This window comes from Rhincodon typus, chromosome 13, assembly GCF_021869965.1.
Source record: "Rhincodon typus isolate 14 chromosome 13, sRhiTyp1.1, whole genome shotgun sequence".
NCBI classification, from domain to species: domain Eukaryota; kingdom Metazoa; phylum Chordata; class Chondrichthyes; order Orectolobiformes; family Rhincodontidae; genus Rhincodon; species Rhincodon typus.
Genome location: NC_063344.1, coordinates 31,254,498 through 31,280,667, shown reverse-complemented (window position 1 = coordinate 31,280,667; position 26,170 = coordinate 31,254,498). Strand labels below are relative to the sequence as shown.

The window sequence follows — 26,170 nt, the reverse complement described above, 5'->3', positions numbered from 1 at the left end:
AAGTTATGCATGAACATCAACAGAGTAAGTTAGTAGGGAAAAATATGACAGATGAAGTTCAGTGTGGATAAATGAGAGGTTTCCTATTTTGGATTTGTGAAAGACAAATCAAAACATTTTCTTAATGCAGTGTTAATATGTGTTATGTACGAGCACAAGAATTTAACTATCTTTTTACGCAAATCACTAGCAGCTAATGTACAATAACAGTTTAAAAAGCACATAGAATGTCATGGAATGCAGACTTTACCTGACTTGAAGTAGCTGGGTTGTCTTGTAAGGAAATGTTGGACAGGCAATTCTGGAGGTAGAGAAATAAGAGCCGAGTTGATTGAAACACATCCAATGGTAGGCATCATGACATGGTAGACATTGAAAAGATTTTCCTCTTGTCAGAGAATCATGAACTAAGAGTCACTGTTTAAAAATAGGAGGTCACCATTAAGCAAAACTTTCTCACTGGGAGTTAGGTGTCTTTGGATCTCTTGTTCTGAAAAGGTGGTGGAAGCAGACTCTTGGAATATTTTTAAGGCAGAAGTAGTTAGATTCTTGGTAAGCAAGAGAAGGAAAGTTTGTCGGGAGTGGGAGGTGGGGTTGGGGACGTGGTGGGTGTAGATGGGGATGCGGAGTAATAAGATCAGCCATAATCTTATTGAACGACAGAGCAGGCTCAAGGGGCTGAGCGCTCTCTTTCTGCTCCTCAATTGTATGTTGGTATGTTCATAATGTTATCTCAATGGGAAAAGATTACAAAAGTGAAGTTATTCTTTCATTATATAGAACCTTAATTAGATCTTAGGTAAGGTAGCGCATTCTGTTCTCAGGACTGTACATTAAGAAAGCTATAACATACTTGCAGAAGGTATATCATGTTTTGATCAGAATATATGAATAGTTTAAAAAAAGGAAGACTTTCATAACCTTAGGTTGTCCCAAAATGCTTTAGAGTCATTTAAATACCATTTGAAGTATAACCACAGTTGTGATAAAGAGTTGAATTCCGAGAACAGGTTGCATCAATTTGGTTTGCAAATATTTTCCAGTCAACCTGTTTGGAAAAGTTATGACACACCTCTGGAGCAGATCCACTAACACAAAAATATCTTATTTATGAATTTGTCACGCCTAGACTCAATTTCTTCAATGTCTCTCTTATCAGCCTCCCATTTTCTGCAAATTTTGACACTTACTTGCCCATGTTCTGTACTGCTTTCCATTTACTCATTGCTCTAAGTCTCATTGACATTCCATCCCAAAGTCTGAAAATTAAAATCCTCACCCTTCCCTATTTGAACTATATTACCTTCCCTTTCACACCCTCCAGCCCCCCTGCTTTACCTTTTTGTCCATCTGTCCTTCATCCTAGCACTGAACACTGTGTCTTTAACTGTCTTTGGAATTGCTCCATAAATCAATTTCCCCTGTCTACTATTTTAACATACCTTCTCAAAACTTATTTTTTAAAAATGATTTTTTTGCTTACCTCTCCACTCAATACCACAACCCAAATTCTTCAGCTCCCCTTTGTTCTTTTCATTCCCCCTCATGCAAAGTACTGTTAAAACTTTTTGATGTTAAAAGTTTCTTTCTGTTCTGGCTATAAGTGTTTTCTGCGAAATTAGTTTCAAAAGTCTTTAATAAGTTCCCTATGGAGCCAAATCAACCAGATTTTGCAGAAGTGTTGTCAATCTTATAAAATCAGATTAGGATAGTAGTTATGTCAATTTCCTTTTACAGCCTTACTCTGGTCAGTCTACTTGTAGTCATGAAATCTCACTCATATTGTTTATCTTTCTGTGCCCATCCAGCTACTTTTTCCATGATGCAAGGATTCGTTCTTCACCTGTTTTAATTATTCACTCACTCCACAGTGACACCATCCTGAGTATAAGCTCAGTTTCAATGTGTGCCAATGAAATTCAACTCCATCCCAGTCTTCTTGCCACTGATACTAAGACTATCACTATCCTTTTTTGATTGCTTGTTTGACATCAATTTCTTGTTGAGTCAAATGACGAGAACATAGCTTCTTATCCCATGCCCAGTTTGTGACTAAACATTCATTCACTTCGAGAACAGTGCTTGCTTATGCCCCTGCCTTTTCATCCTGCCCTATCACTTAGGTGAGGTGATGGCCTAGTGGTATCATCACAGGACTGTTAGTCCAGAGATCCAGGTAGCATTCTGGGGATCTGTATTTGAATCCCACCATAGCAGATGGTAGAACTTGAATTCAATAACAATCTGGACTTAAGAGACTAATGATGACCAAGAATCCATTGTCGATTATTGGGAAAATCCATTTGGTTCACAAGTGTCCTTTAGAAAAGGAATCTGCCAACCTTACCTGGTCTGGACTACATGTGACTCCAGATCTAAAAGCAATGTGCTTGACTCTTAACTGCCCTTTGGGATGAGCAGTAAATGCTTGCCCAGCCAGCAATGCCCTCATCCTATGAATGAATGAGAAAAAGACCCTAATCCATTTTTCCATCACCATCAGGATCTATTTATCTGTTTTCTTCATTAATATCCTCGAATCCAGTTTAGACAAATGTTTCAGCTGAATTAGGCCTCCATGATTTCTGCTGTCTTTGTGTTAACTCACACACGCCTATTATCCCTGTTTTTGCCAAGTTCTGTTCTCTCCTTGCATGCTATCAAATTGAGTTTAATAATTTGGTTCTCATTTTTATATTCTGCATTGTCTTGCATCCCATTACTTGAGTTATTCTCTACAGTCAAATGTCCCTATCTGAGAACCATGGTGATTTACAGACAGGAGGAAGTCAATCTCTCCATCGTGCCCATGCTGGCTCTATGTTGACTGATCCAAAACTAATCTTAATGCTCTGCCTAATGCTCATAGCCCTGTATTTTAAACTCTTCAAATTATTTGTCCAATTTTCACTTAAAAGATACTGATACCTCGGTCAAAACATTCCATTTTCAATTAAATCTCAGGTTAAAGAAATGTCTCTTAACCACTAGTCTCAATTTCTTCATTATGTTTTAATAGATTAATTATCACTACCCTATTAAAGGAAATCAACCTTTCCTTTTTGTTCTATCAAAACCTCATTGTTTGCTTCCTTTGGATGTGAAGTAGCACCAGTTGCAAACATTGTTTGATTCTAATTTTTCTGGCTGCCCGCTGTCAGAGCTTTCAGCGTATTTAAACAGACAATGATCCACAGGGTGCAGAGCAAGGTCCACAAAGAAAATAGTGTAGTGAGAACTGTGAAATTGTCACAGCTCTACATGCACAGATTTTGTATTTGTTCTAATTTTATCTTAGTATAAACTGATGAAGCAGACAGAACATAAATTAGCCACTATGCAAACTTGGTACTGAGGTTATTTGAATTGTGCTATAATGTGTACATTTTATATTTCTATTTAATAAAACTAACCTCTCAATAAGGACTTCAGCACATTCCCATCCTACAAATGTTCCACCAGTATGTATCTGGTAATTTTATTAGCATTAACCCATGTATTGAACCAACTTGGAAGATTACAATGTGTTATTAATACATATCCACCAAGAAGGACTAAAAGTTACGCACCTGGCACTATTGATGGATACAAATTTTAATTTCTAAAGGATTGGCTCACTGTTTCAGACCAAAAGGAAAATAATAAGAATTAAGGGAACCAGGTCAATATGGTCTGCTATTAACTAATAAATAGAAAAGTGGTCATTAAAGAAATCTATCTGAGTAATCAAAAAATTACCCATTCTCTGTTCATTAGACTCAGCCGTCCTATCAGGGTTAGCTTTCGGGATCGTGATGGTATTGTTTTATTTGAACATCCTGTCCACAAGACATCTTCTCCACAAAACAATCTGGTAAGCTACATGTCAGTGTTCATCATGACCAAATAGATGTTCTAATGTTTATGCTCTGATTCATGCATCTGGCTGTGTTTGTAGATCTGTGGCATGTGGAGGAACGTGCATAAACCTTACATCAGGCTCCTCAAATCTGATCAGCTCCGTGTTGCACTGATGACACAACTCCAATCGGATGTTAGCATCCAAGGCAAGATTGTCAAACACAGAGCACTTTTCGCTGGTAGGTTGTAACACTCAAACAAAAGCCAAAAAAAAACCTTTTTCATCCTAGTTAATTGAACGATGGGCAGAATTGTGGAACTTGATGTACTGAACCAGATTCTATTTCCTCAGAAACATTTAGCTCTGTTCTGACTTCAACGAACCTCGATCACTCAGGTGGGATTGCCATGCTGACACTCAGTGACATTGAGAATAACTTACACTTCATCATCATGTTTGAGGGTTTGTTGAGGAGGAGTACAAAAGGTAAAAGCATTTACCTAAATTTTGGGTGATATATTGAATTCAAGTTTTAGCTCAAAATATTGGCAGGAGCTTTATAACTTCCCATCATGATATAATCCTACATCAAAGCATCCAAAATTGTATGAAATACAGAAGATATCTGTCAATATGTTTTGCTGTACAAATTGAGATTTTGCACAATCATGTTTAGGTTTTGGTAGCTATGTCTGATTTACTACTTTTCCATGTTGTGACTTTGACTAATTGATAAAGCGAACTGCAAGCGCCCACTTTATCGCCACATAACCTTGTGAACATTGTTTGCTCACGGTTCTGTTGATCCCTCGCAGATCATAGCATGGTGCCCGTGCGAGTGCAGCTGCTTTACGGAAACCAACCACTGAGAGAAGTCAGAGCCAACATAACAACCCGTGTAAGACTTTGCCAAATATTCACAGTGTATGTTTGAAACAAAACATGCCAGGTTTAGGCTGAAGTGTGGGAATTATAGCCTGGAAATTCTGAATCCATTATCCAATTTCCAGAAGGCCTTTGACAAGGTGCTGCACAGGAGGCTGTTAAATAAGATAAGAGCCCATTGTATTAGAGGCAACTCACTGGCATGGATAGTGGATTGGCTGCCTGACAGAAGGCAGAGAATTGGAATAAGGCATCTTTTTCAGGATGGCAGTGATGACTAGTGGGGTTCTACAGGAGTCTGTGTTAGGACCACAACTATTCATTTTATACATTAACGATCTGGATAAAGGAACTGCAGGCATTGTTGCTAAGTTTGCAGATGACAGAAAGGTCGGTGGAGGGACAGGTAGTGTTGAGGAAGTGAGGAGACTGCAGAAGGACATGGACATGGTAGGAGAGTGGGCAAAGAAGGGGCAGATTGAATACAATGTGAGACAATGTGAGGTTATACATTTGGTAGGAAGAATAGAGGTGTAGACTATATTCTAAACAAGGAAAGGCTTTGGAGATCTGAAGTACAAAGGGACCTTGGAGTCCTAATTTAGGATTTTCTTAAGGTAAACTTTCAGGTTCAGTTGGCAGTTTGGGAGGCAAATGCAATATTAGCATTAATTTTGAGAGATCGAGAGTACAAGAACAGGGATGTACTGTTGAGGCTGCATAAGACTCTGGTCAGATTGCATTCGGAATATTGCAAGCAGTTTTAGGCCCCATAATCTAAGGAAGGACGTGCAGGCCTTGGAGGGGCTACAAGAATGATCCCACGGATGAAGGGCTTATTATATGAGGGGATGGTTGAGGACTCAGGGTCTGTACTTGATGGAGTTTAGAAGGATGGGGGTGGGGGGGTGGGTGCACGGTGATCTGATTAAAACTTACAGAATACTGACAGGCTAGATAGAGTGGATGTGGAGAATATGTTTCCACTAGTAGGAGAGACTATGACCTGAGGACACAGCCTTACAGTGAAGGGACAACACTTTAGAACTGAGAAGAGGAGGACTGTTTTCAGTTAAAGGCTAGTTAAAACTGTGGAACTCATTGCCACAGAGGGCTGTGAAGGGCAAGTCATTGAGTAAGACAGAGACAGATAGGTTCTTGATTAGTAAGGAAACCAAAGGTTACAGAGAGAAGTCAGGAGAATGGGGTGAAGAAACATATCAGCCACGATTGAATAGTGATGAAGATGCAATGTTAAATGGCCTAATTCTGTTCCTATATCTTATAGCCTTATTACGTGAGCAGTAATACATACACAATGCTTTTCATTGTACTCGCACGTCCATCAGACACATCACTGATTTACAGTGAGAATCAAAACTCTAATTCTGTTACACAAAAATCTATCCTTAGATTCAACCTGGTCCTGGTGCTGTATTGAACTAACTTTGGTAATAAATATGAGATCATTTTTGGTATGAATGTTTACTTGATACATACTTAAGTCTGTTGCTATCAATGCTTTCAAAAAGCTCCATTTTTATTGCAAGACCTTAACCATAATAACGTTATTATTTTATACAAAATTCAGAAAAATATCTTTCTCCTTTCATCCAGGACTCTGATTTTGCTGAAGTGCTGACTGATCTCAGTGACAAAGAGATGTTCTTGCTTTCACGTGGCCAGCTAGAAATTGCCCTAGAGACTGAGGGCAGAAATCCAGATCGTATTTCAGGATTCATCACAGGCAAGAAAACATGTGATAGTAAGTGGAAAATCTAGTTATATGGAAACTACTTAATAGTTGAAATTCTGCAGTAGGTGACCCACTGAAATCTACAGTAACTTGAAAGGAAAGGTTTTGGAAGTCCTGCTAAAATTGTACAAAGGCCAGTTGCATAGTTTTGCCAGATTTGCTGAGGGTCTCCGGTCAAAGTTACAGCAACCAAGCACAGAATTCCCCTTGCCCTTAGACACTATTTATATTACAGATGTGATATCATGTTATATCATTTTATAACTGTATAATAATAGTTACTTATTATAAATGATATATAATTTATAATGTCTTATAAAGTTGGAGACAGAATTGTAACAATTGCTCACCATATTTACCATATTCACTGAAGTTTGTTTCAGGGCACTAGATATAGAAATGATTCTTGACACGTAATCTAATTTATTGCCTATGGTTTTATTGGACAAGAAATATCATTCTGTCATCTCTATCCATCCCAAATAATGTACCTAGTCGACTGAACTAATCCAATTAATAAGTCACAATCAAAACTCGCAGTCTGAACCTTTCCTGAGTAAGTAACAGAATGTCTTGGAATGTATCCATATAATGAAGATCAGCACCATTTCACACAATTCTCGTCACCGTCTTCTATTCACTCTTCAGAGTTTCAGTTTTTTCAATTTAATATGTGACTATCCTGCAGTGGAGAGAGACTTTCACAACTTTCCATTGGAACTAGCTTGGGTCCTGACTCTAGGTTTTCACTGTTATCATTAGTTGCTTTGATATTGCGCTTTGGAAAATATTAGAGAATACAACTCCTGATGTGTCTGTCCCACAGGCTGGCATTATTGGGTGTCCTATCAGAAATCCCAAAATAAAGTAACAGTTTTACCATTCTTTAATGTAAGTATGTCCTTGAAGAAGTTAAGACAAGAGACTGTGTGCCCACCACGAGGAAAGGGCTAGCATTTATATCCGAGTTAACTTTTTGGGTTCAGTGACCTTTCTTCAGAAGGGTATAGTCTTCTGAAGAAGAATCACTGGATCTAAAACATTAACTCTGATTTCTCTCCATAGATGCTGCCAGACCTGGTGAGTTTTTCCAGTAATTTCTGTTTGTGTTTCTGATTTCCAGCATCCACAATTCTTTCTTTTTTTTTGCTTGTGTTTATATAGTGTTTTTCATATTCTAATGTATTTTGTAATAGTAAATCAGTATTTAAATATAGTAATTCTTGTTTGTAAACAAACAAACTGGCAATCAGTGCAAAAATGAATCCTAACTTTGATTATTTTTCAAAATCTCACTCCTTCCACGCGAGAAAGTCTGGAGAATTTTTTTGGCCATACTGCAGGATGGATCTCTCCATCAAAACCAAACTTTAAGAAATGGATGGAGGTTTACAGAAGAACAATGAACAGGAAAAACAACTTGCTGTCACAGAAGCTTAGCCCCAATTAATTTAAAAATTCTTGCATGATTCAAATCAATTCAATGCTTTTAAACAATCTTCTACTGTAGTACTCTTCTGTATATGTTGTACATCAATCTTTGAATATACTCAGTCTGATTTAAATAAAAAAAACTGATTTTAATTCCTTCCACTAGCTATTCAGAGCGTACTATCAGGTGGAAATGCTCTTACACCAACCAAAACTGGTGCTGTTGGCTCAGCAAAATTTACTTTGCATGATAATGGTACTCTACAATTCCAGGTAAAAACAAAAATCTGCATTTTGTTCCTTTTTATTGTCTAAGAAGCAGCATTTAAAAAACTGAAAAAAGAGTTTTCTAATGACGTGGATTCTCCCTTTAATTTGTAATGTATTTCCTGTGTTATTTATAGAAAGATCATTAGCATTCACTTTATTTATTCTTTGAAATTTACTTGAAGATGTTTCTACATATTTGAACATAACCAAGTAAAAGCATTACAGGAAATAATCATGGCAAGTTGTTGTTCTACGATAGGTACAAGTAGCTGGTACAACCAGTGAAGTCATAGGACTCACAATTGAAACTAAACCGCGGCGCAAGAACAAACGCAATATTTTGCATGACATAACTTCTGACTACAGGAATAGTTTTGTAAGTACTTTTGAAAAGAGTGCGCAGCCATTGATTAACAATTATTGGTGCTTTAAATTCTAACTTCCTCTTTTGTGATTTTAGGCAACTGGAGTTAGCAATAGGCTGAATGCTAGAGACATACATATGCTGTTACAGAATGAACTTTTTATCAATATTGCGACAAAGGAATACGAAGAGGGGGAGTTAAGAGGGCAAATCAATTCTTTACTCTACAGTGGTCTTCAAGCAAGATACCATGGTAAAGAAAATGAAATCTTATCTTATAAACATCTCCAGCTGTTCAGTTGAGAGCGGACAACTAGGTGGCCACTTCGTAGCTGCCATGAATTCAAAACAAATAATATAATCAGTGAGAAATTTTATACAAAGATATATTTATTACAGGAATCCTGTGATATCAGATTTTTTTAAAACTGAAAATGCTATAATCAGGTATCTTCTGCATTTGATTCATGTCTTCTTAACAAAAATAGCAAAAATTGTAACCTCGAATGAGAGAGCCTTTTCTTGATTACGGGAAATAATATTCAAAGCTTTGATAAGGCATCATATCGAAGTGCAGAAGCTGGTTAGCATCCTTTCAGAAAGGGTAAACCGCTCTTAACTAATTCACTGGATTTCTAATGAGAAAGTTACAATTCTGCTGAATAGAAGACATTATTATTTTTATCATTATGATCAATTTGGATTCTGTAAAGACATTTTATATAATCCCACATGACACACTCTGATTCATTTTATGAAAAATGGTTAAGCATTGTGGTGCACTGAGAGTGGGCAAAAGTTAGCCAACAAATGGAAGATGGTGCATACAGGGATATCAAAGTACTAACCAGCTTTCACTGGAGTCCCACAAATCTGTGTCACTGTTCTTGCTGTTTAAAGCTTTTATTGAAAAACGTGGAAATGGATGGTTGTGGAAGTCTACAGGTGTCAATGCTAATAGCTAATATGCAATAGTCCAAAAAGATCTTTGCAGGCTGGTAAATGGGCAGAAGGTGGCAGAAGCATTTAACACAAGAAAGTGCACTATAATGACTTTGAGTAAAAGAAGTACAGGATATTGATGAGAAAACTTTTAGAATACCACAATCAATTCTGGTTGCCCTTCTATAGGAAGGATGTCGTTAAACTTGAGAGGGCGCAGAAAGATTTACAAGGATGTGACTGGGACTGGAGGGTTTGCGTTATGGAGAGAGGCTGAATAGACTGTGGCTTTTTTCCCAGAGCGTCGGAGGCAGAGGGATGACCCTATAGAAGTTTATAAAATCATGTGGGGCATGGATAGGGTGTATAGCCAAGGTCTTTTCCCAAGGGTGGGGGAGTCTGAAACTGGAGTGCATAGGTTTAAGGTGAGAGGGGAAAGATTTAAAAGAGATCGGAGAGGTAAATTTATCACGCAGAGGGTGGTGCATGTATGGAAAGAGCAGCCAGAGGAAGTGGTGGAGGTGGGTACAATTACAACATTTAAAAGGCATCTGGATGACTACATGAATAGAAAGGATTTAGGCAGATATAGGCCAAATGCTGGTAAATGGGAGTAGGTCAGACTGGGATGTCTGGTTATCATAGACAGTTGGATTGAAAGGTCTGTTTCCATGCTGTATGACTTTATGATTCTATGACTCAAGTAAGAATGTTGACAACATATTAAATGATAAAATAGAACAAAAATCTGGGGATACTGGAATTCTGAAACAAGAACAGAAATTGCTGGAGAAATTCAACAGCTCTGACAGCACCTGTTGGGAGAAAACAGAGTTAACGTTTTGAGTCTGGTGACTCTTCATCAGAGCTCTTTCTCCAGTAATTTCTGTTTTGTAATTAAATGGTAATATGTTTTAAATAACAGATCAAGAAAGGGAACTTAGTACTTTGGTGAATGGAACATTAAAACAAAAACAGTAACATGTATTTGTCTAGTCTTTTTAGCAAAAAAAAATCCCAAATCATTTGACCATCAGCAGTTCAGAGACAATCTGGTAATTAAATAAACCATTCAGTTATGGAATTAGGAAGTCAAAAGAGATTATTTTGCAGTTATATTTGCTTTTGGTGAGAAGGCACCTGGAGTACAATGTTCAGTTTTTGTTTCTGCATTACGCAAAGAACTTAAAATTATTATATTACTTTATTCTAGCAAAGACCTACAAGTTGTGTTCCTAAATTTAGGGTTAAGTTATGAGAAAAGATTATCCGCCTTAAGACTTAATTTTCTTGAGAAGAACAAGAAGACTCCTTTGAAACTTTAAATTTTTCCACGTTAAGGAAGAATTAAATTCAGGAAAATTACCATTTTGTGGTACAGCTCAAAGTTGAGGGTGTCAGAAGGAAACAAAGGATTTCGGCAAAACATTTTCAATGGAAGATGATAGAAACACGGAATAGATTATCAGCAGGGAGAGGTGAAATAGAGCAACATGACATTTTAAAAAATGGGCTAGATGAATTCTTGTTAGTAAGGATGTTTCAGAGCTACTATTTCACAGCCACGAACCAGATGGTAGGTTTCAGCAACTTGTTGAATATATTGACTTTTTGTTAAAATTTACTGTCTTGCATAGTGCACAGTTAACTCTTAAAGAAAGCAGATTTGTGTGTTCAGACAAAAGGCTTAATCAGAATTGATATAGTTATGGAAGTCTCTTAATGAGCCTGTAATGGGTTCTCTTAAGCAATCAGTCTTGATTGAGGTCACAAATCATAACATTACTGTACTTTTCTTTCAGATACCACAAAATCTGTACTGTTTTTATAGAATGAGGCATCATTATAGCACAGAAGAAAGTCCTGCGGCCCATTGAGCTTGGCTAGCTCTCTGCAAGAGCAACATAGCTAACCTCAGTCTCCTGCTGGTTTCCTTTGCCCTTTAGGCTTTCTCAATTCAAATGCTTATCCTATTCCATTTTAAAAGCTAACATTGAATGTCTCAAACATTGTATTCCTGATTCTAAGCACCCTTTGCATAAAAATCTATTCCCTCTTGTTATTTTTGGGGTTTTTTTTGCCAATCACTTTTAAGTCAATGTCTTCCGATTCCTGGCCCTTCTGCTAATGGGAACAGTTTCTCCCTATCTTCTCTGTCTGGACCCTTCAACATTTTGAACACCCCTATTAAATATCCTCTTTTTTTGTCTTCTCTAAGGAGAACAACCCCAGTTTCTCCAATCAAATCATGTAACTGAAGTTACCTCATTACAGGAACCATTGTTGTAAACCTTTTGGCATTTTGTGTTTCTTAATTTAGTCTCTTTTATTTTTTGTGCTTACTGATTGTATGCCCTGATTTTAGTTCTGGTGACAGGTCCTAGGCTGTACAATAGAAACTGCAAAGTTCAATGTGTTGGTGATTACACTCAACATGAAATACTAATATAAGGAATCTGTCCTTTGCAGAGCTTCCAGTTCCTCTGGCTGGACAATTTGTGGTGCCCCCTATAAAGGCTGGCTCGGCAGGACATGCGTGGGTATCCTTGGATGAACATTGCCACCTGCATTATGAGATAGTTGTGGCAGGGCTCAGCAAAGCTGAAGATATTACAATTAATGCACATCTCCATGGATTTGCTGAGATTGGGGAAATGGATGATAACAGTGGGGAGCACAAACGCCTCCTTAAAGGCTTTTATGGATCAGAGGTACAGTACTGTTTAAATAGTATTTTAATTTTTGAACGAAAGACCATGTAACCATGTAATTGGGAGAGAGGAGATTTGACTAGAGGCTGAACTCTCATGAGGTTCAGAAAGTTATTCAACAACTGTAACAGTGTGCAATTAATATCTTAAATTATTCTTTTGATTCTTGATCAGTTCTAATTTTGCTGATCTCAGTTTGGGCAGTGGTTCAGGTGTTAATATTGACTGAGCATCCATAAAAGAACCAAATTTGCTGAAGTTCCAAATCTAGATCCAGCACGCTGCAAGAAAAATCAGTTGTAGATATCTGTTGAGAACGGATTCGAGCCACGAAACACTTGCCAAGACTCTTTATAAAGATTCTCACATTAGTAAACAAAGATCAGAACATCTTTAGGTTCTTGAAGGATCACACCAAGCCAAAGGTGAACAGCTTCAGAAGAGGATAAAAGAAATATGAATGAGAAAGCAGAAACTGTTCTATTTCAATAGTAAATGAATGTGTTTCTCATTTGTCTTATGACACTAACTATAATTCTAATTCTGTTATAAAGTGACTGGGCCTTTGGTCCTGATCATCTACATATATACTTTAGCCTCTGCAAACAGAATGGCCTAGATTTTTGCCACTTAGATGGGTAGGTCCATCAAAAAATTTCCCAAACTGGCCATCCAATCTTGGTTTAAAGAGCTCCAATAGACAAAATTTTCATTCTCAGGTGGTATGGATAGGATCAAGTCAGCTACACAACCCTAGAAGCAGATCCTAGGGAGCTCATTGGGCAGGCAAGTTGGTTACAAGGCCTGCCTTCATTTTATGGGGTTTTTTCCCCAGTTGTTTTAAAAGCTGTTAGGCCTTCTACCTCTCACCCTTCATACCCCTTCACATCCTAAGCCATCTCTCTTAGCCTCTCCATGCCAAGGAATGTTCCTCTCCAATGATCCAGCATGCTCCTGTGCCACCTCCTTTGCCACTCACTCAGTACCTATTGTGGACAGACTTCAAGAGCCATGTAGAGATGAACCAAATAAACTAATACAGCTACTATTCATACACACTTGGTGGTGAAAATATCTTAACTTCATGAAACCCATTCAAAGCTATTGTGCTCAATCCCTATAAAAACAAATTCCAAACTCACAAAGAGATTGATCCTTAAACTATCCATTAAACCCAGAGCCCTGTGCAAAGATAATTGTAGATTTTTAAATTCAGCCAAGTATTCATAGTGACATAATACCCCCTGGAAAATGTCAGCAAAAGACTCTACTCACCTTATATCAACAGATGGGAATTTTTTTGTAGCCCACAGTGTTGATCTGGCAATCAAAGTAGTCTAGCAGATGTTTTACTAACTCTCAGTGACAACATAAACCCGATTGATTCAACCTTTCCTAAAAGACCATATTTACTCCATCTCACACCTCATTTTAATGACCACAGCTCTTACTTTTATGTGATCATGTTCAAATGACACATGTTTGACTCCTAAATGGGGCAATTGTTTTTCACGTTTCCTTTCTGCAAAATCACGTTTACATCAATCTAGGGTTTGGAATAATTATTTTGTGATAGTTTTAAATTTCAAAGTACCACAACTAATCATTGGTCATGCTTTGACATGCTGATATTTTTCTCAATTGACCTAATGAATTTACTTTGTTATGGTTATTTAGGCTCAAGGAATCTTAAAGGATATCAGCACTGAGCTTCTAAGACATCTTAACAGAGGAACTGCATTTATACAAGTTAGTACGAAGCTTAATCCCAAAGGAGAAATACGAGGCCCGGTACGTAAAAAAATTGCCTTTATTCTTGAAAGTGTGAACAATGTATAGAAGAACATTGCTATGGCAGATTAAAGAAACATCAGCTTAAAGAAGTATCCACTATGTTTAACAAGTTGTTGACTCTTCCTCAAATTTTAGCACAATTTTCAGTAATTCAGTTGAATCCTGGTTAATGACTTTTGCAAAAGTCACTCATTTATGCATAATAAATAATAAGGTAATGTAGATATATTTTACAAAGGCTCTGTTCCGTAATACGATCACTGAAATATCTCACCATGAAAATCTACATTTAAATAAAGCAATCAGCTGGATAAAGCCAGTTAGTTTTTCCAAGTGATTGAATAAGCCCATTTCAATCATGATATATATTGTGTATCTTCTACTGACAGGGTTCAAAATTCAAAATTATTGTTGGTCTTATTGAAACTATCATTCTCTTCAGGTGCTGATTCAAAACGAGTGTGAATCGAAAGGATTTGTTATACCTAAAGAAACTGATTATGAAGAAAGCCTCTTTCAGGAAATTAAACCTGATCCAGAGGAGTTGAAGAAGGATCCAAATTCATGTTTTTTTGAAGGGCAACAGCGAGCACATGGGTCTCAATGGACACCAAACTATGACCGGAAGTGCTCCATCTGTAGTTGCCAGGTGACATAATGAAAGTCAGCTTGAGTGACGCAAAGAATTAGTTTTGATTTATTTTGATTCATTTTAGCCGAACCCAATTCATTCAACTTGTGCGCATTTTGTTTCTATTTCAGAAAAGGACTGTAATATGTGACCCTATCATATGTGTTCCTCTGAACTGTTCAGAAATCATTCATGTTGAAGATAAATGCTGTCCTGTTTGCAAAGGTATAATTTAAACTGGTTGGAAGTGATGTGCTAGGCATGATAACAGTAACTGTTAATGCTGAGTACAACAGAGAAAAAGAAATAGCTGGACTCTTGTAATTTATCTATTTATTTAAATATTAATCAATACCCCACAATCAATTACATTTTGGATTTTTTCATTAGTTATTCCATGAGTTTCTCCTGCAATCGATTATTTAGTCCTTCTACTAAATTAGAATGCAAGTATTTCAGAAACTGTGTCTGCCAGCATTATATTTTTAGGCTGTATAATCTTACTAAAAATTGGAGCATATTTAAGTCCAGTAGAAGAGTTTGTGTACTTGCAGCGAAGCAGTCATGTGACTTGTAACATCAAATAGAAAGTCAGTGAAAGGAGTGGTTTGTCAAACAAATAGTGGTGTTCAAATGGTAGTTCTGAGGAAGGGGCACCGGACCTGAAACGTTAACTCTGATTTTTTCTTCACAGATGCTGCCAGACCTGCTGAGCTTTTCCAGCAAATTCTGTTTTCTTTTCCCCTGATTTACAGCATCCACAGTTCTTTTGGTTTTTATTTAGATGGTATTCATAGATTTGAAATCATGATTTAGTGTAATTACTTTGCATATCTACATATTACAACTTAATTAAGTACTTTATGTTGCACACTATTGAGATTTTAGTATTCAAAGTTCAATTGCGATGTGTGCTGCCACATAATATGCTGACTCAGTGAACTCTCATTGGGGAATAAAGATGGAATCTACATTAACACAAAATGATATGACAACCAGGGAATATAATTCATTTCATAGCTCCCCAAATTGTTTTTATTAGACTATAGTAATAAGACTGATATTTATTTGGTTTTGATATTGTTTAATATCATCCTGACAGATAAAGCAGAAACAAAAGATTTAAAGAAAACAGAAGTTGAGCAGGTTGAAGGTAAACTGCCAATATAATTTGATTATAAAATGAATGTATTAATTTTCAATCAAGGATATGCTGGTGTTAAGTAAACAATTAATATTTATTGAGGCAACGGCAGAAAACTGCAAAGTAATTGAGAGTAATATGGGGGATTAATGTTTGAAGCAATGAAAGGTATAGGGCTCTTGGACAGTGGACTAGTGGAATTATCTATTTTAAAAAAATAAGAATACTAGAATTAGGAGTAGGATCATGCAGCTTCTCAGGGCTACTCTGATATTCTATAAAATCACAGCTTTTTTTTAACTTCAATTCCATTATTCCCCTCTGTCTCCATGTCCTTTGATTCCCTTAGAGTCCAAAAATCAAATTGCCTTAGCTTTGGGTATACTCAGTGAACATTCCCAGTCCTCTGTGGTGGAAAATTCCAAAACTATACCACCTACTGAATGACAAACCTTTTCCTCGTCTTAGTCTTAAATGTCAGAAATCTCATGACACCAGTTTATAGTGCAACAGGTTTATTTGAAAACGCAAGCTTTCAGAGCCTCGCTCCTTCTTCAGTCTTACATGATGATCTGTATCCTAAAATTATGCTCCCATGATCTAGACTCTCCACTATGGAAAACAACTTCTCAGTGTCCTATCCTTTCAAGGTCCCTCCTCAGAATCTTATAAATTTTAATTAAATCACCTCCCATTCTTTTATACTCTAAAGACTATAGGCCCAATCAACTCATTCAATTATCACAAAACAACCTTTGCATTGCAGGAATCAATCTAGTGAACTTTTATTGAACGTCAATACAAGTATAACTCCTTAGCTAAGGAAACCAAAACTGTACACAGTGCCCCAGATATGGTCTCACTAAAGCCCTGTATAATTCTACCAAGTTTTCCTTACTCTGGTACTCTATCCCCTTGGAACAAAGGACAACTCTTCCCCTTCCTAATTGTTTGTCATTCCTGCATTCTAACTTGTGTTACGTATGTGTTAACACCCAAATCTCTCCAAACATTAGAATTTAATTTCCTCACTATTTAAAACAAAATTTTGCTTTCCCACTCTTCCATCAGAGTGAATTAACTCATATTTCTCTATATTATGTGCTGACTGTCAATTCTTTGCCTACTCAGTGAACCCTGTTCATATCATTTTACAGCCTCCTTGTGTCCTCTGCCCATTTTGCAATCCAACCTAGTTTATGTTCTCAGCAATCTTAAATATATTACTCAGCATTTGCATCCAAGTCATTCATATAGGTTGTGAATAACAGAGGTTGTTGGCAATTCACTAGTTACAGCTTGCCAGCTTGAAACTGCTTATTTCTTTCTCCCACATCTCCCGCAACTCATCCCTCACACCCCGTCCACGCAATAAGAACCAAAAAAGAATACCCCTCATCCTCACGTACCACCCCACCAACCTCCGGATCCAACGCATCATCCTCCGACACTTACGCCATCTGCAATCCGACCCCACCACCAAAGACATCTTTCCCTCCCCACCCTTATCTGCTTTCAGGAGGGACCACTCTCTCCGTGACTCCCTTGTCCGCTCCACACTCCCCTCCAGCCCCACCACACCTGGCACTTTTCCCTGCAACCGCAGGAAGTGCTACACCTGCCCCCATACCTCCTCCCTCACCCCCATCCCAGGCCCCAAGAAGACTTTCCACATCAAGCAGATGTTCACCTGCACATCTGCCAATGTGGTATACTGCATCCGCTGTACCCGGTGTGGCCTCCTCTACATCGGGGAAACCAAGCGGAGGCTCGGGGACCGCTTTGCAGAACACCTACGCTCGGTTCGCAATAAACAACTGCACCTCCCAGTCGCGAACCATTTCAACTCCCCCTCCCATTCCTCAGACGACATGTCCATCCTGGGCCTCCTGCAGTGCCACAACGATGTCACCCGAAGGTTGCAGGAACAGCAACTCATATTCCGCTTGGGAACCCTGCAGCCCAATGGTATCAATGTGGATTTCACAAGCTTCAAAATCTCCCCTCCCCCTACCGCATCCCAAAACCAGCCCAGCTCGTCCCCGCCTCCCTAACCTGTTCTTCCTCCCACCTATCCCCTCCTCCCACCTCAAGCCGCACCCCCATCTCCTACCTACTAACCTCATCCCGCCCCCTTGACCTGTCCGTCCTCCCTGGACTGACCTATCCCCTCCCTAACTCCCCACCTACACACCTTTACTGGCTCCATCCCCACCTCTTCAACCTGTTTGTTTCCTCTCCACCTATCCTCTCCTCTATCCCTCTTCTATCCGCCTCCCACTCTCTCCCTATTTATTTCAGAACCCCCTTCCCCTCCCCCTTTTCTGATGAAGGGTCTAGGCACGAAACGTCAGCCTTTCTGCTCCTATGATGCTGCTTGGCCTGCTGTGTTCATCCAGCCCTGCACCTTGTTGTCTCGGATTCTCCAGCATCTGCAGTTCCTACTATCTCTATTTCTTTCTAGTGTTTGCTTTCTGACAATTAGCCAGTCCTCCATCCAATGCAATAAATTACTCAAACTCCATGAGTCCTTATCTTGTGTAATAACATTTATGTAGTACTGAATATCTTTTGAAAATCCAGATAAACTCCATTCACTGCCTCTCCTTCATTTAACCTGTTATCCATATCATCACCTCCTTAATAATAACTTTTATCATTTCTCTAATGACTGATATCAGGCTAAGGGCCTGTAGGTCCTTATTTTACTATCTCCCAACATTCTTGAATACTCATGTTTGCTATCATCCAATCACTGTGGCTGCTTTATAATCTAGTGACACTACCAAGTGATTATCATGAAGCATTCACTGGGCAGGATTTCATTGGTGATGGTGAGGGAGACAGCATGCCGACAGCCGAGGTCAAACCAGCCTCACTATTTCAGAAGCTCTGATCCTATTCTGTGACCCTAGCCAATTAACTACTTGGCACTCGGGCTCCTATTCTTTCAGCTCCTAGAGCAGCCAACCAATCAAAGGGCTAGCTGCTCTTCTATTCTAGCAGGAGCAGTGGTCATTCTGGGATTGTACCTGGCCTAATCCTGGAACCTAGATAAGGGACATAAAAGTCACCGGGACTTGTTAGGTAAGGCCCAATGAAGGTATGTTCATTGGTTAGGATGGGTGGAATGAAGTATTTGCAAACAGCAACTTTTACTACTAGGGGGCTGTCTGTGGCCCATATGGAGCCTGCAGGGTGGCCGTCAGTTTCACTGAGAAGTCTCCCCTCATGCCAGTAGGAAGAGTTCCTTAAGTAGTTTTTATCTGGGATCAGTGTGGGAAGACTGTCCTGGACATGCTGTTCTCATCATTGAAACAATTCCATGGCACCATGAAGCAATGGGCAGAATTCTTCCTACTTCATCTTTTGCTTTGTTTCAGTCAATATTTTTTCCAACATATGTTTTAATCTGTTGATTAATAAATATGTGGTGAAACAGGTCAACATTTGCGAGTCCCAAAGGATGGTGCCATGGACTGGTAGCAAATGGGCAAAGTTAGGCTGTAGTTCCTACATGATGAATCTCTAAACTACACCTTAGAGAAAGGTGCAGTACAGGTGCCAGCCTCCTCTCTTCTTCTTGATCCCACTTGGGGCAGAATCAAGTCAGTCTCCAATGGCAAAATACTCTTGTTATTCACATACATTTTCCCAATGACCCAAACATTAGCACAGGGATGGGAACAGGTTGCAAAGCTGACGTTACATTCAAACAGCAATGCTTTATCACCCTGGGATTACTTTACAAGAAGGCGAAACAAATACATTTGCAAATTGGGAGAAGACTCTGAAATTAATTCTAGAAAGTTTCAGCAACCACTTCTAGGAGTTTTATTTTAAAGAGCTATGCAAAAGGAATAGTAAAAGCCATTACTGTAGTTTTGCAGTGATCCAAGAGAGACCAAATAAAGCTTCAGTTCTTCTGATAAACTATCCAACTCATTATATTTCAGGTTGCTATTTTGATGGGGACAAGAAATGGCATCCTGCTGGGACTACCTGGCATCCATTTGTACCACCCTTTGGATATGTGAAATGTGCAGTGTGCACTTGTAAGGTAGGGGGCCCTCTTTTGACTCTTACAAGCTTTTATAAACCAGATGAGGATTTGTCCGATAAAAAAGAGAATTCTATCTTTACAATATTTTGAAAGAGCAAGTGAATGACCTTACCAATTATTCTGACTTCAGCAACATCTACCTGGTGAACATAATGGTGAGGTCATTCTTCTGAGCTGCTCCTGCTCAGCTGCTATCATGTCAAGGAAAGTATGGCAGGAGCTCCTTTTACATTTGTCATGAGCGTTCAAGTGTTCTACTAAAGTGCAGGATATTGGTGATATAATGAAACGTGAAGATGTTTGAAAGTACAATGTGCAATATTGTAATGGATAAAAAAAATTATATAAATTAAGCTAAGGGGAGACCACATACCAGGACCCTTAGGCTATATTACGCTATTACTCTACAACCTGGGATTCTGAAGTAATTAAAGGAAATGCAGAAGCCCTGGGAATTATATCCCAGTACTCCATTAAGTGTATGTCTTTGGGAGTATTGAAGAGTAGCAATGTATTTTAATTTTTTAGAAAATAAAATTGGACTATTCCAGGTAACTTGTGGTAAGCAGTTATTTGAATATATTAATTAGAAATGAAATGAACAAGTGTGTCGACTCTGAGAGTCATAATTTTAGTAAAAAAGCAGCAAAATAATTCAAATTATGTGTGAATGTTTTTGATATATGTGACAATTATTATAAAGGTTATGTTTAATTTAATAATTTTTTTAATATTTCATTCATAGGGGGCTACTGGGGAAGTTCACTGTGAGAAGGTTCAATGCCCTTATCTACCGTGTAGCCAACCTGTTAGAAAGAATGCATCAGATTGCTGCAAAGAGTGCCCAGGTTAGTAATTTGTATAGATTTAATTTTCTACCATCTTTTATGTAAGTTAGAAAAAGACTTGCATTTAAGTACAACTTTTTCCAACCACAGGACATCTCAAAGTGTTTTGTAGCTGATAAGTTACTTTTGAACTGTCGTTACTGTTTCAATAAAAGATTTTTAAAGTACCTAGCTCCTGAGATTTAAATTAATCAAATAAAACTGTTTAATGGTTACTGAATGAACATTTTCTCAAATATGATTGACAGGCAACATCAGCAACATAATAAAACGTACCCCAAAGTACCCACATACATTGCCCATCTTGAATAAACTGTACATTTTTGTGGATAGATACCCTGAATTTTCTTCTGAAATTTGCTTTTTTACCACAGTTACAGAGATTACCCCTTTTGACCATACAGACATGATGCAGGCTGATGGTCCCAGGCCCTGCAAATTTGGGCGTCATACATATACGAACAATAATAAATGGCATCCTGAAGTTCCTCCGTTTGGGGAAATGAAATGCATTACTTGCTGGTGTGATGTAGGTATTCTATTTAACATTAAGAATCGTATACCTCAGACCACATCAAAAGTGCTGATATTGCTTGAAATGTTGAGTTACTATCAGAGAATTTATGAAAATGGTATTTTGAATCAAAGGCATGTATTTGTTCAATTGGTTTGAAAAGTAAGATAATGAATTATATAGTTCTACAATTTTCTGTGAGATGTATAATTATAATGCAAGTTCTATGCAAGTTCTATGCAATAAGCTCTTCAAGAATGCTTTTTGCTAGTTCTGTAAGTTAGTTCAATAATCAGCAACAATTGGTAGAAATAATAACTAGACAAGATACATTACAGCATCAGTGCACAGTGTCAGACTGAATTGGTAGGGCATTGTTTCAGTTCCCACTTTATTCAGTTTCTGAGATTAGCCATACTGATGTCTGAAGACACAAAATAACACAGCATCCTCGCTGAAAAAGAGAGGAAATCAAAAACAGAGCCACTCTTGTACCTTTTTCTATCTGATTAATAGCTGTATTGGTAGAAACCCTGGAGAGGACTGACCCATAGCTTTAGCTGGTATCTATCTTCAAGAGAGCAAAGGGAAGTAAACTAACAGGAAAAAGAAAACCAGAGGGTAATGATGCTCTAAAAATTTCACTGGTTCTAAGCTAGTTGAAATGCAGTATTATCGTACATCATTTTTGACATTTATTTAGAAAAAGTTCAGAAAAAAGTCTTTCAATAGACATTTCATGCTACAGTTCACAGTCAATGAAGTACTTTTGAAATGTAATCATTGTTGTAAAGGGGAAATATAGGAACTAATTAATGCATAGCACAATTCCACAAAAAGCAAAGAGCAGGATCATTTGTTTTGGCAAAAATCAGGAGAGAAATCAGTAAATCTTGTCACAATAAATTGCACAGTATATGCACAAATCTTGTACAGTAAATCAGTAAATAATGCCATGGTATCAGTTAAATTCAGTTGAGAAGATAAACAGATCCTAGATTAACAACTTATCTGAAAGACAGCTTGTGGAAAAATTCAGCGCTCTTTCAGTACTGCACTTACTATGCACTTAAGTCTCTGGAGCCAGATTTAAATCAACAATTCTCTGATTCAATTGCAATAGTGCTACTGCTGAGCCAAAATTGATAATGATTTTGTTAGACATGCAACTAAGAATAAAAATGGAATCACTGATGTAACTTATCAAACAGTGCAAGGATACAGCAAAAGCCAATAATTGTGTTTTGTTTTGACATTTTAGGAAGGGTCCACAAAGTGCCAACGAGAGAAGTGTCCAGTACTAACATGTGAGAACATTGTAAAGCGACGACACAAGTGTTGTCCAGAGTGTGAAGGTAAAGTTCAGCAGATTTGAAGTCAATTGTATTCTGTTAAACACTTCTGAAGCCACATTACAGGAGCTTGATTCAGAAAAGTGCCGGACTGATAATTGAGAGCATGCAAGACAACATGGGTTCAGTCCACTTCATTTTGCACCCAGAGGAAGTTTGCAATAGATACAAAGGCTGGTGATCTCTGGTATTGATTGTTCACTTCATGTATGGAGAATATGATGTAGTGATTCTTCCTGGTATTGAACCTTTGTTCAATAACCTTCTGTCACAATGATGGACTACAAACTGTGAGACACCACTGATCACACGGACTGTAACTTAGGAAGGCCAGTTGTGTAAAAGTATGAGTCACAATGACCTTGAAAGTCATAGGTAGTATTGCCTATGCCTTTGTAGAGACGTAAGTTGCGCATGGAGCAGGTCACATGGCTCTATCATAATCATTTGCTTTGGCACTTATGGAACAACAACATATTAAATGTATTTCAGAATATTCCATGTACATTATTCATCAGAGATAAACAGAGAACCAATGACTTTGGCTATAATCAAAGGATCCAGTGAATAGATGGTCTTTAATCTTTCTAATTGCTGAATTTATCATATTTTATTTCTTCAAGGGGTAGGAATAATGTCAGAGGAAGAAATGGAACTTGTGGTTTACTTTGCATAACTGCCTGCGGGATAAACCACATTGCTATTTCTCAGATCTACCTACAAGATATCTAAGCTGTAACTAGGCTGGCCAAGACATACTATTCATCTAATTCATAAATGCCTTTGAAGTAGTACAGGAGCCAAGAGTTTCTCTTGATGAGGTGTTGTAAGTAAAAAGCAACTCTGGAAGAGTTGAAATGCGAGCACTGAAATTAGTTTGTTTCTCAATCTGTCATTAATAATGGTCTGCTTAATGTTTTTGGCTAGGCACCTTTAAATATTACCTACAGCACTCCTTTTCCAGTACATTAAGTATCTATTTTATCTTTAGATCTGACTTCATATTATGATGAAGATGGAGAGAATTTAAAAAGCCGAAAGAAGGGGAAAAGTAGCTGGGGTTCCAAACCATAGTCGGACTCATCTTTTCTGAATGCATTGCACACATCAATGGACAGAGTATGCATGTGATTAGCAGTACGCTATGATGTCTTCTTCAGTTGCTCAATCTGGGGTTTTGAGAACTTCATTTGAAAGCCCAATGAAGAAAAATGGTTAATTTAAGCACACTCAGCAGATTCAGTGTTTGGTGCAGTTAATCAAAGGAAAACCAAGATATTGAACACCATCAGCAAGTCTGTGATTTGCTCTTCATACTGAATTCATAATTGTTTACCTCGTACTCTGGTCCTTGTTTGAAGGAACATTGTCACAACCTGCAAGAATCCTATTAGTTACATGAAGCTCAGTTTGGAAGAGCTTTCAGAAGTTGCATGGATGGGCTAAAGATGACATATCCATCTCTAAAGCAGCTCAGTGACCCATGATCAATCATTTGTCCCTCTATTCAAGTGACATTGATAAATAAGGAATAGATTTTTTTGTATATTGTTAGCCATTTTTATTTTCAAATGAGAAAACTTTGTGCTTCTCATCTGTATGTTAAATGTTTCTTGAAATGCAAATAGACAATCATATTATTAAAGCCAAGAGAATCACATGGGAGTGTGAACTCTATCCAATGAGGGATTTCCTGGGAAGGAGACTCAGAACACAGTGAGTGAAAGAAAGTGATTTTTTTGTGCTTTTTAACAATTTGCTGATAAGTTTCTGTTGCAAATTCCAAGTGGAGGAAGCTGTTTCATTCACGTGACTTGATCTCCATTACAATTGATCCTCTTTGCCTTCACTGTAGATGAGATATGCTTCTGTGATTGCCATTTGCGTATGTGAAAGCCAAGGGATGAAAGTGTCAGATAATTGATGTGTTAGTTTATGTGTACGAGGTGATTCACATGCGCACCGTCAGCAAGCACCAGCTGCATTCTTCATAAATTCCTCATAAAGACTTCATTTGTAAACCTCTGGAAGGAGGCTTTTGTTGAGAGTGTTAAGTCTAACTATGAAATAGATTGAGTGTGGTGAAAATAAAGAAGGATTAGTGAGGACTGTGCCTGAGGCCCACCTACTAACATTCAGTGTAAATCACAGCATTAAAATGGAAGTGTGCCCTCCCTGCCTGTGCTGTATGTAACTGTATCAATGTGAATAATGACTGGACACTGCTGTAGGTGAAGCCACGGAATGTAAATAATGTCAGTGCTTCAGTTTTCATTGTTTTCCTCAATATATTTCTATTTAATGAAAGAATGCCATGGTGTACTTACTGATAAAATAGAAAGCAAATCACACCTCAGTGCTGGAGTATATTTGAAGTCTTGTTTTCTGTTTGTTGACTTTTCAGTTAATCATGCATAATAAAAAAGAGTCAACCTTCAGTTTTGAAAGAGAGGCTGTCCATGAAGAAAACAGAATATCAATAAAGAATAGAAAAACAAATGGAATATTGAAGAAATAGTGATAAATAGAAACTCAGAGATTAAACAGACCAATTGCCCTATCCTGTTCCCAACCATTTCAACCACCACCAATCCCAATCCCACCCCTTCCCTCCAATAGTTGATGTACATACGCAGTCGTATAGTGCTAAGCCACAGGGAAGATGCAAGTTCCAGATTTTAAAGGAAAACTCGGTCTCTGCGTTAACTATAGGATGCAGACAACTAACTGGCCACCTAACTCATACCTATGTGCAGGATCTTGCTCTGTAAATTAAATGTCATTTTGGCATACGTGACAACAGTGACTACATTTCAAAAATAATTAAATGGCAGTATTACATTTTGCCTCATACTGAATGTGAAGGGTGTAACATAAATGCAATTTCTTTTATTTTTTAATGTTTGAACCTCGATGGTCTTCCTTTAAACTCCTCTCTCTGCTTCTCTGTCAGAGGAGTTAGCCTGCTTAAGGTAAACTCCTCTGTTAAAATATCATAAGGAGAAATTTTGGACAGGCCCAATAAGGGGTTGTGTTCTGTAATCCCACTGATTAATCTCGGAGTCCAAGGGTAAAGAAGAGAGTTGGGCCTAACTTGAGCTATTTTTAACCTTGGACACGAGTGGTCAATATCCACTATCAAATTAACTAAAATCCACTCAATAAAGTTGAGATAATCTTTTTTTGTGTAAAAGCATTTGGAAATCTTCAATGTGGCTTTCAGAAAGCTTCATGCTTTAATATCTTTATAACAAATGTGGTTTACTGGAGTGTGGGATGTTGAGGGGTGACTTTATACAGGTTTATAAAATTCGGAGGGACATAGATAAGGTGAATAGCAAAGTTCTTTTCTCAAAGGTAGGGGAGTTCAAAATTAGAGGGCATAATTTTAAGGTGAGAGGAGAATGTTTTAAAAGGAACTTGAGGGGCAACATTTTCACACAGAGGGTGGTTCTTATGAGAAATGAACTGCCAGAGGAAGAGGTAGATACAGGTGCAGTTACAACGTTTAAATGGACAGGTAAATGAATAGGAAAGTTTAGAGGGATATGGGCCAAACGCAGGCAAATGGGACTAGTTTAGTTCAGGGAACCTGGTCAGCATAGACAAGTTGGACTGAAGAGT

At 37.9% G+C, this 26,170-nt stretch overlaps 1 protein-coding gene across 1 annotated transcript in view; it reads left to right on the top strand.

Annotated features, from left to right (window-relative positions):
- Nucleotides 1-24,918, top strand: part of chrd (chordin) — a 30,424-nt gene extending 5,506 nt beyond the window's left edge. The window contains exons 6-23 of the mRNA XM_048604789.1: nt 3,757-3,853; nt 3,938-4,079; nt 4,193-4,327; nt 4,657-4,739; nt 6,344-6,491; nt 8,080-8,186; nt 8,443-8,559; nt 8,644-8,800; nt 11,959-12,200; nt 13,878-13,991; nt 14,437-14,643; nt 14,757-14,850; nt 15,728-15,778; nt 19,726-19,829; nt 20,578-20,680; nt 21,055-21,209; nt 22,456-22,549; nt 23,538-24,918. Coding sequence (XP_048460746.1) covers nt 3,757-3,853; nt 3,938-4,079; nt 4,193-4,327; nt 4,657-4,739; nt 6,344-6,491; nt 8,080-8,186; nt 8,443-8,559; nt 8,644-8,800; nt 11,959-12,200; nt 13,878-13,991; nt 14,437-14,643; nt 14,757-14,850; nt 15,728-15,778; nt 19,726-19,829; nt 20,578-20,680; nt 21,055-21,209; nt 22,456-22,549; nt 23,538-23,620 — 2,233 coding nt within the window. The 3' untranslated portion in view covers nt 23,621-24,918. The remainder of the gene's footprint in view (nt 1-3,756; nt 3,854-3,937; nt 4,080-4,192; nt 4,328-4,656; nt 4,740-6,343; nt 6,492-8,079; nt 8,187-8,442; nt 8,560-8,643; nt 8,801-11,958; nt 12,201-13,877; nt 13,992-14,436; nt 14,644-14,756; nt 14,851-15,727; nt 15,779-19,725; nt 19,830-20,577; nt 20,681-21,054; nt 21,210-22,455; nt 22,550-23,537) is intronic.
- The last annotated feature ends 1,252 nt before the right edge of the window (nt 24,919-26,170 follow it).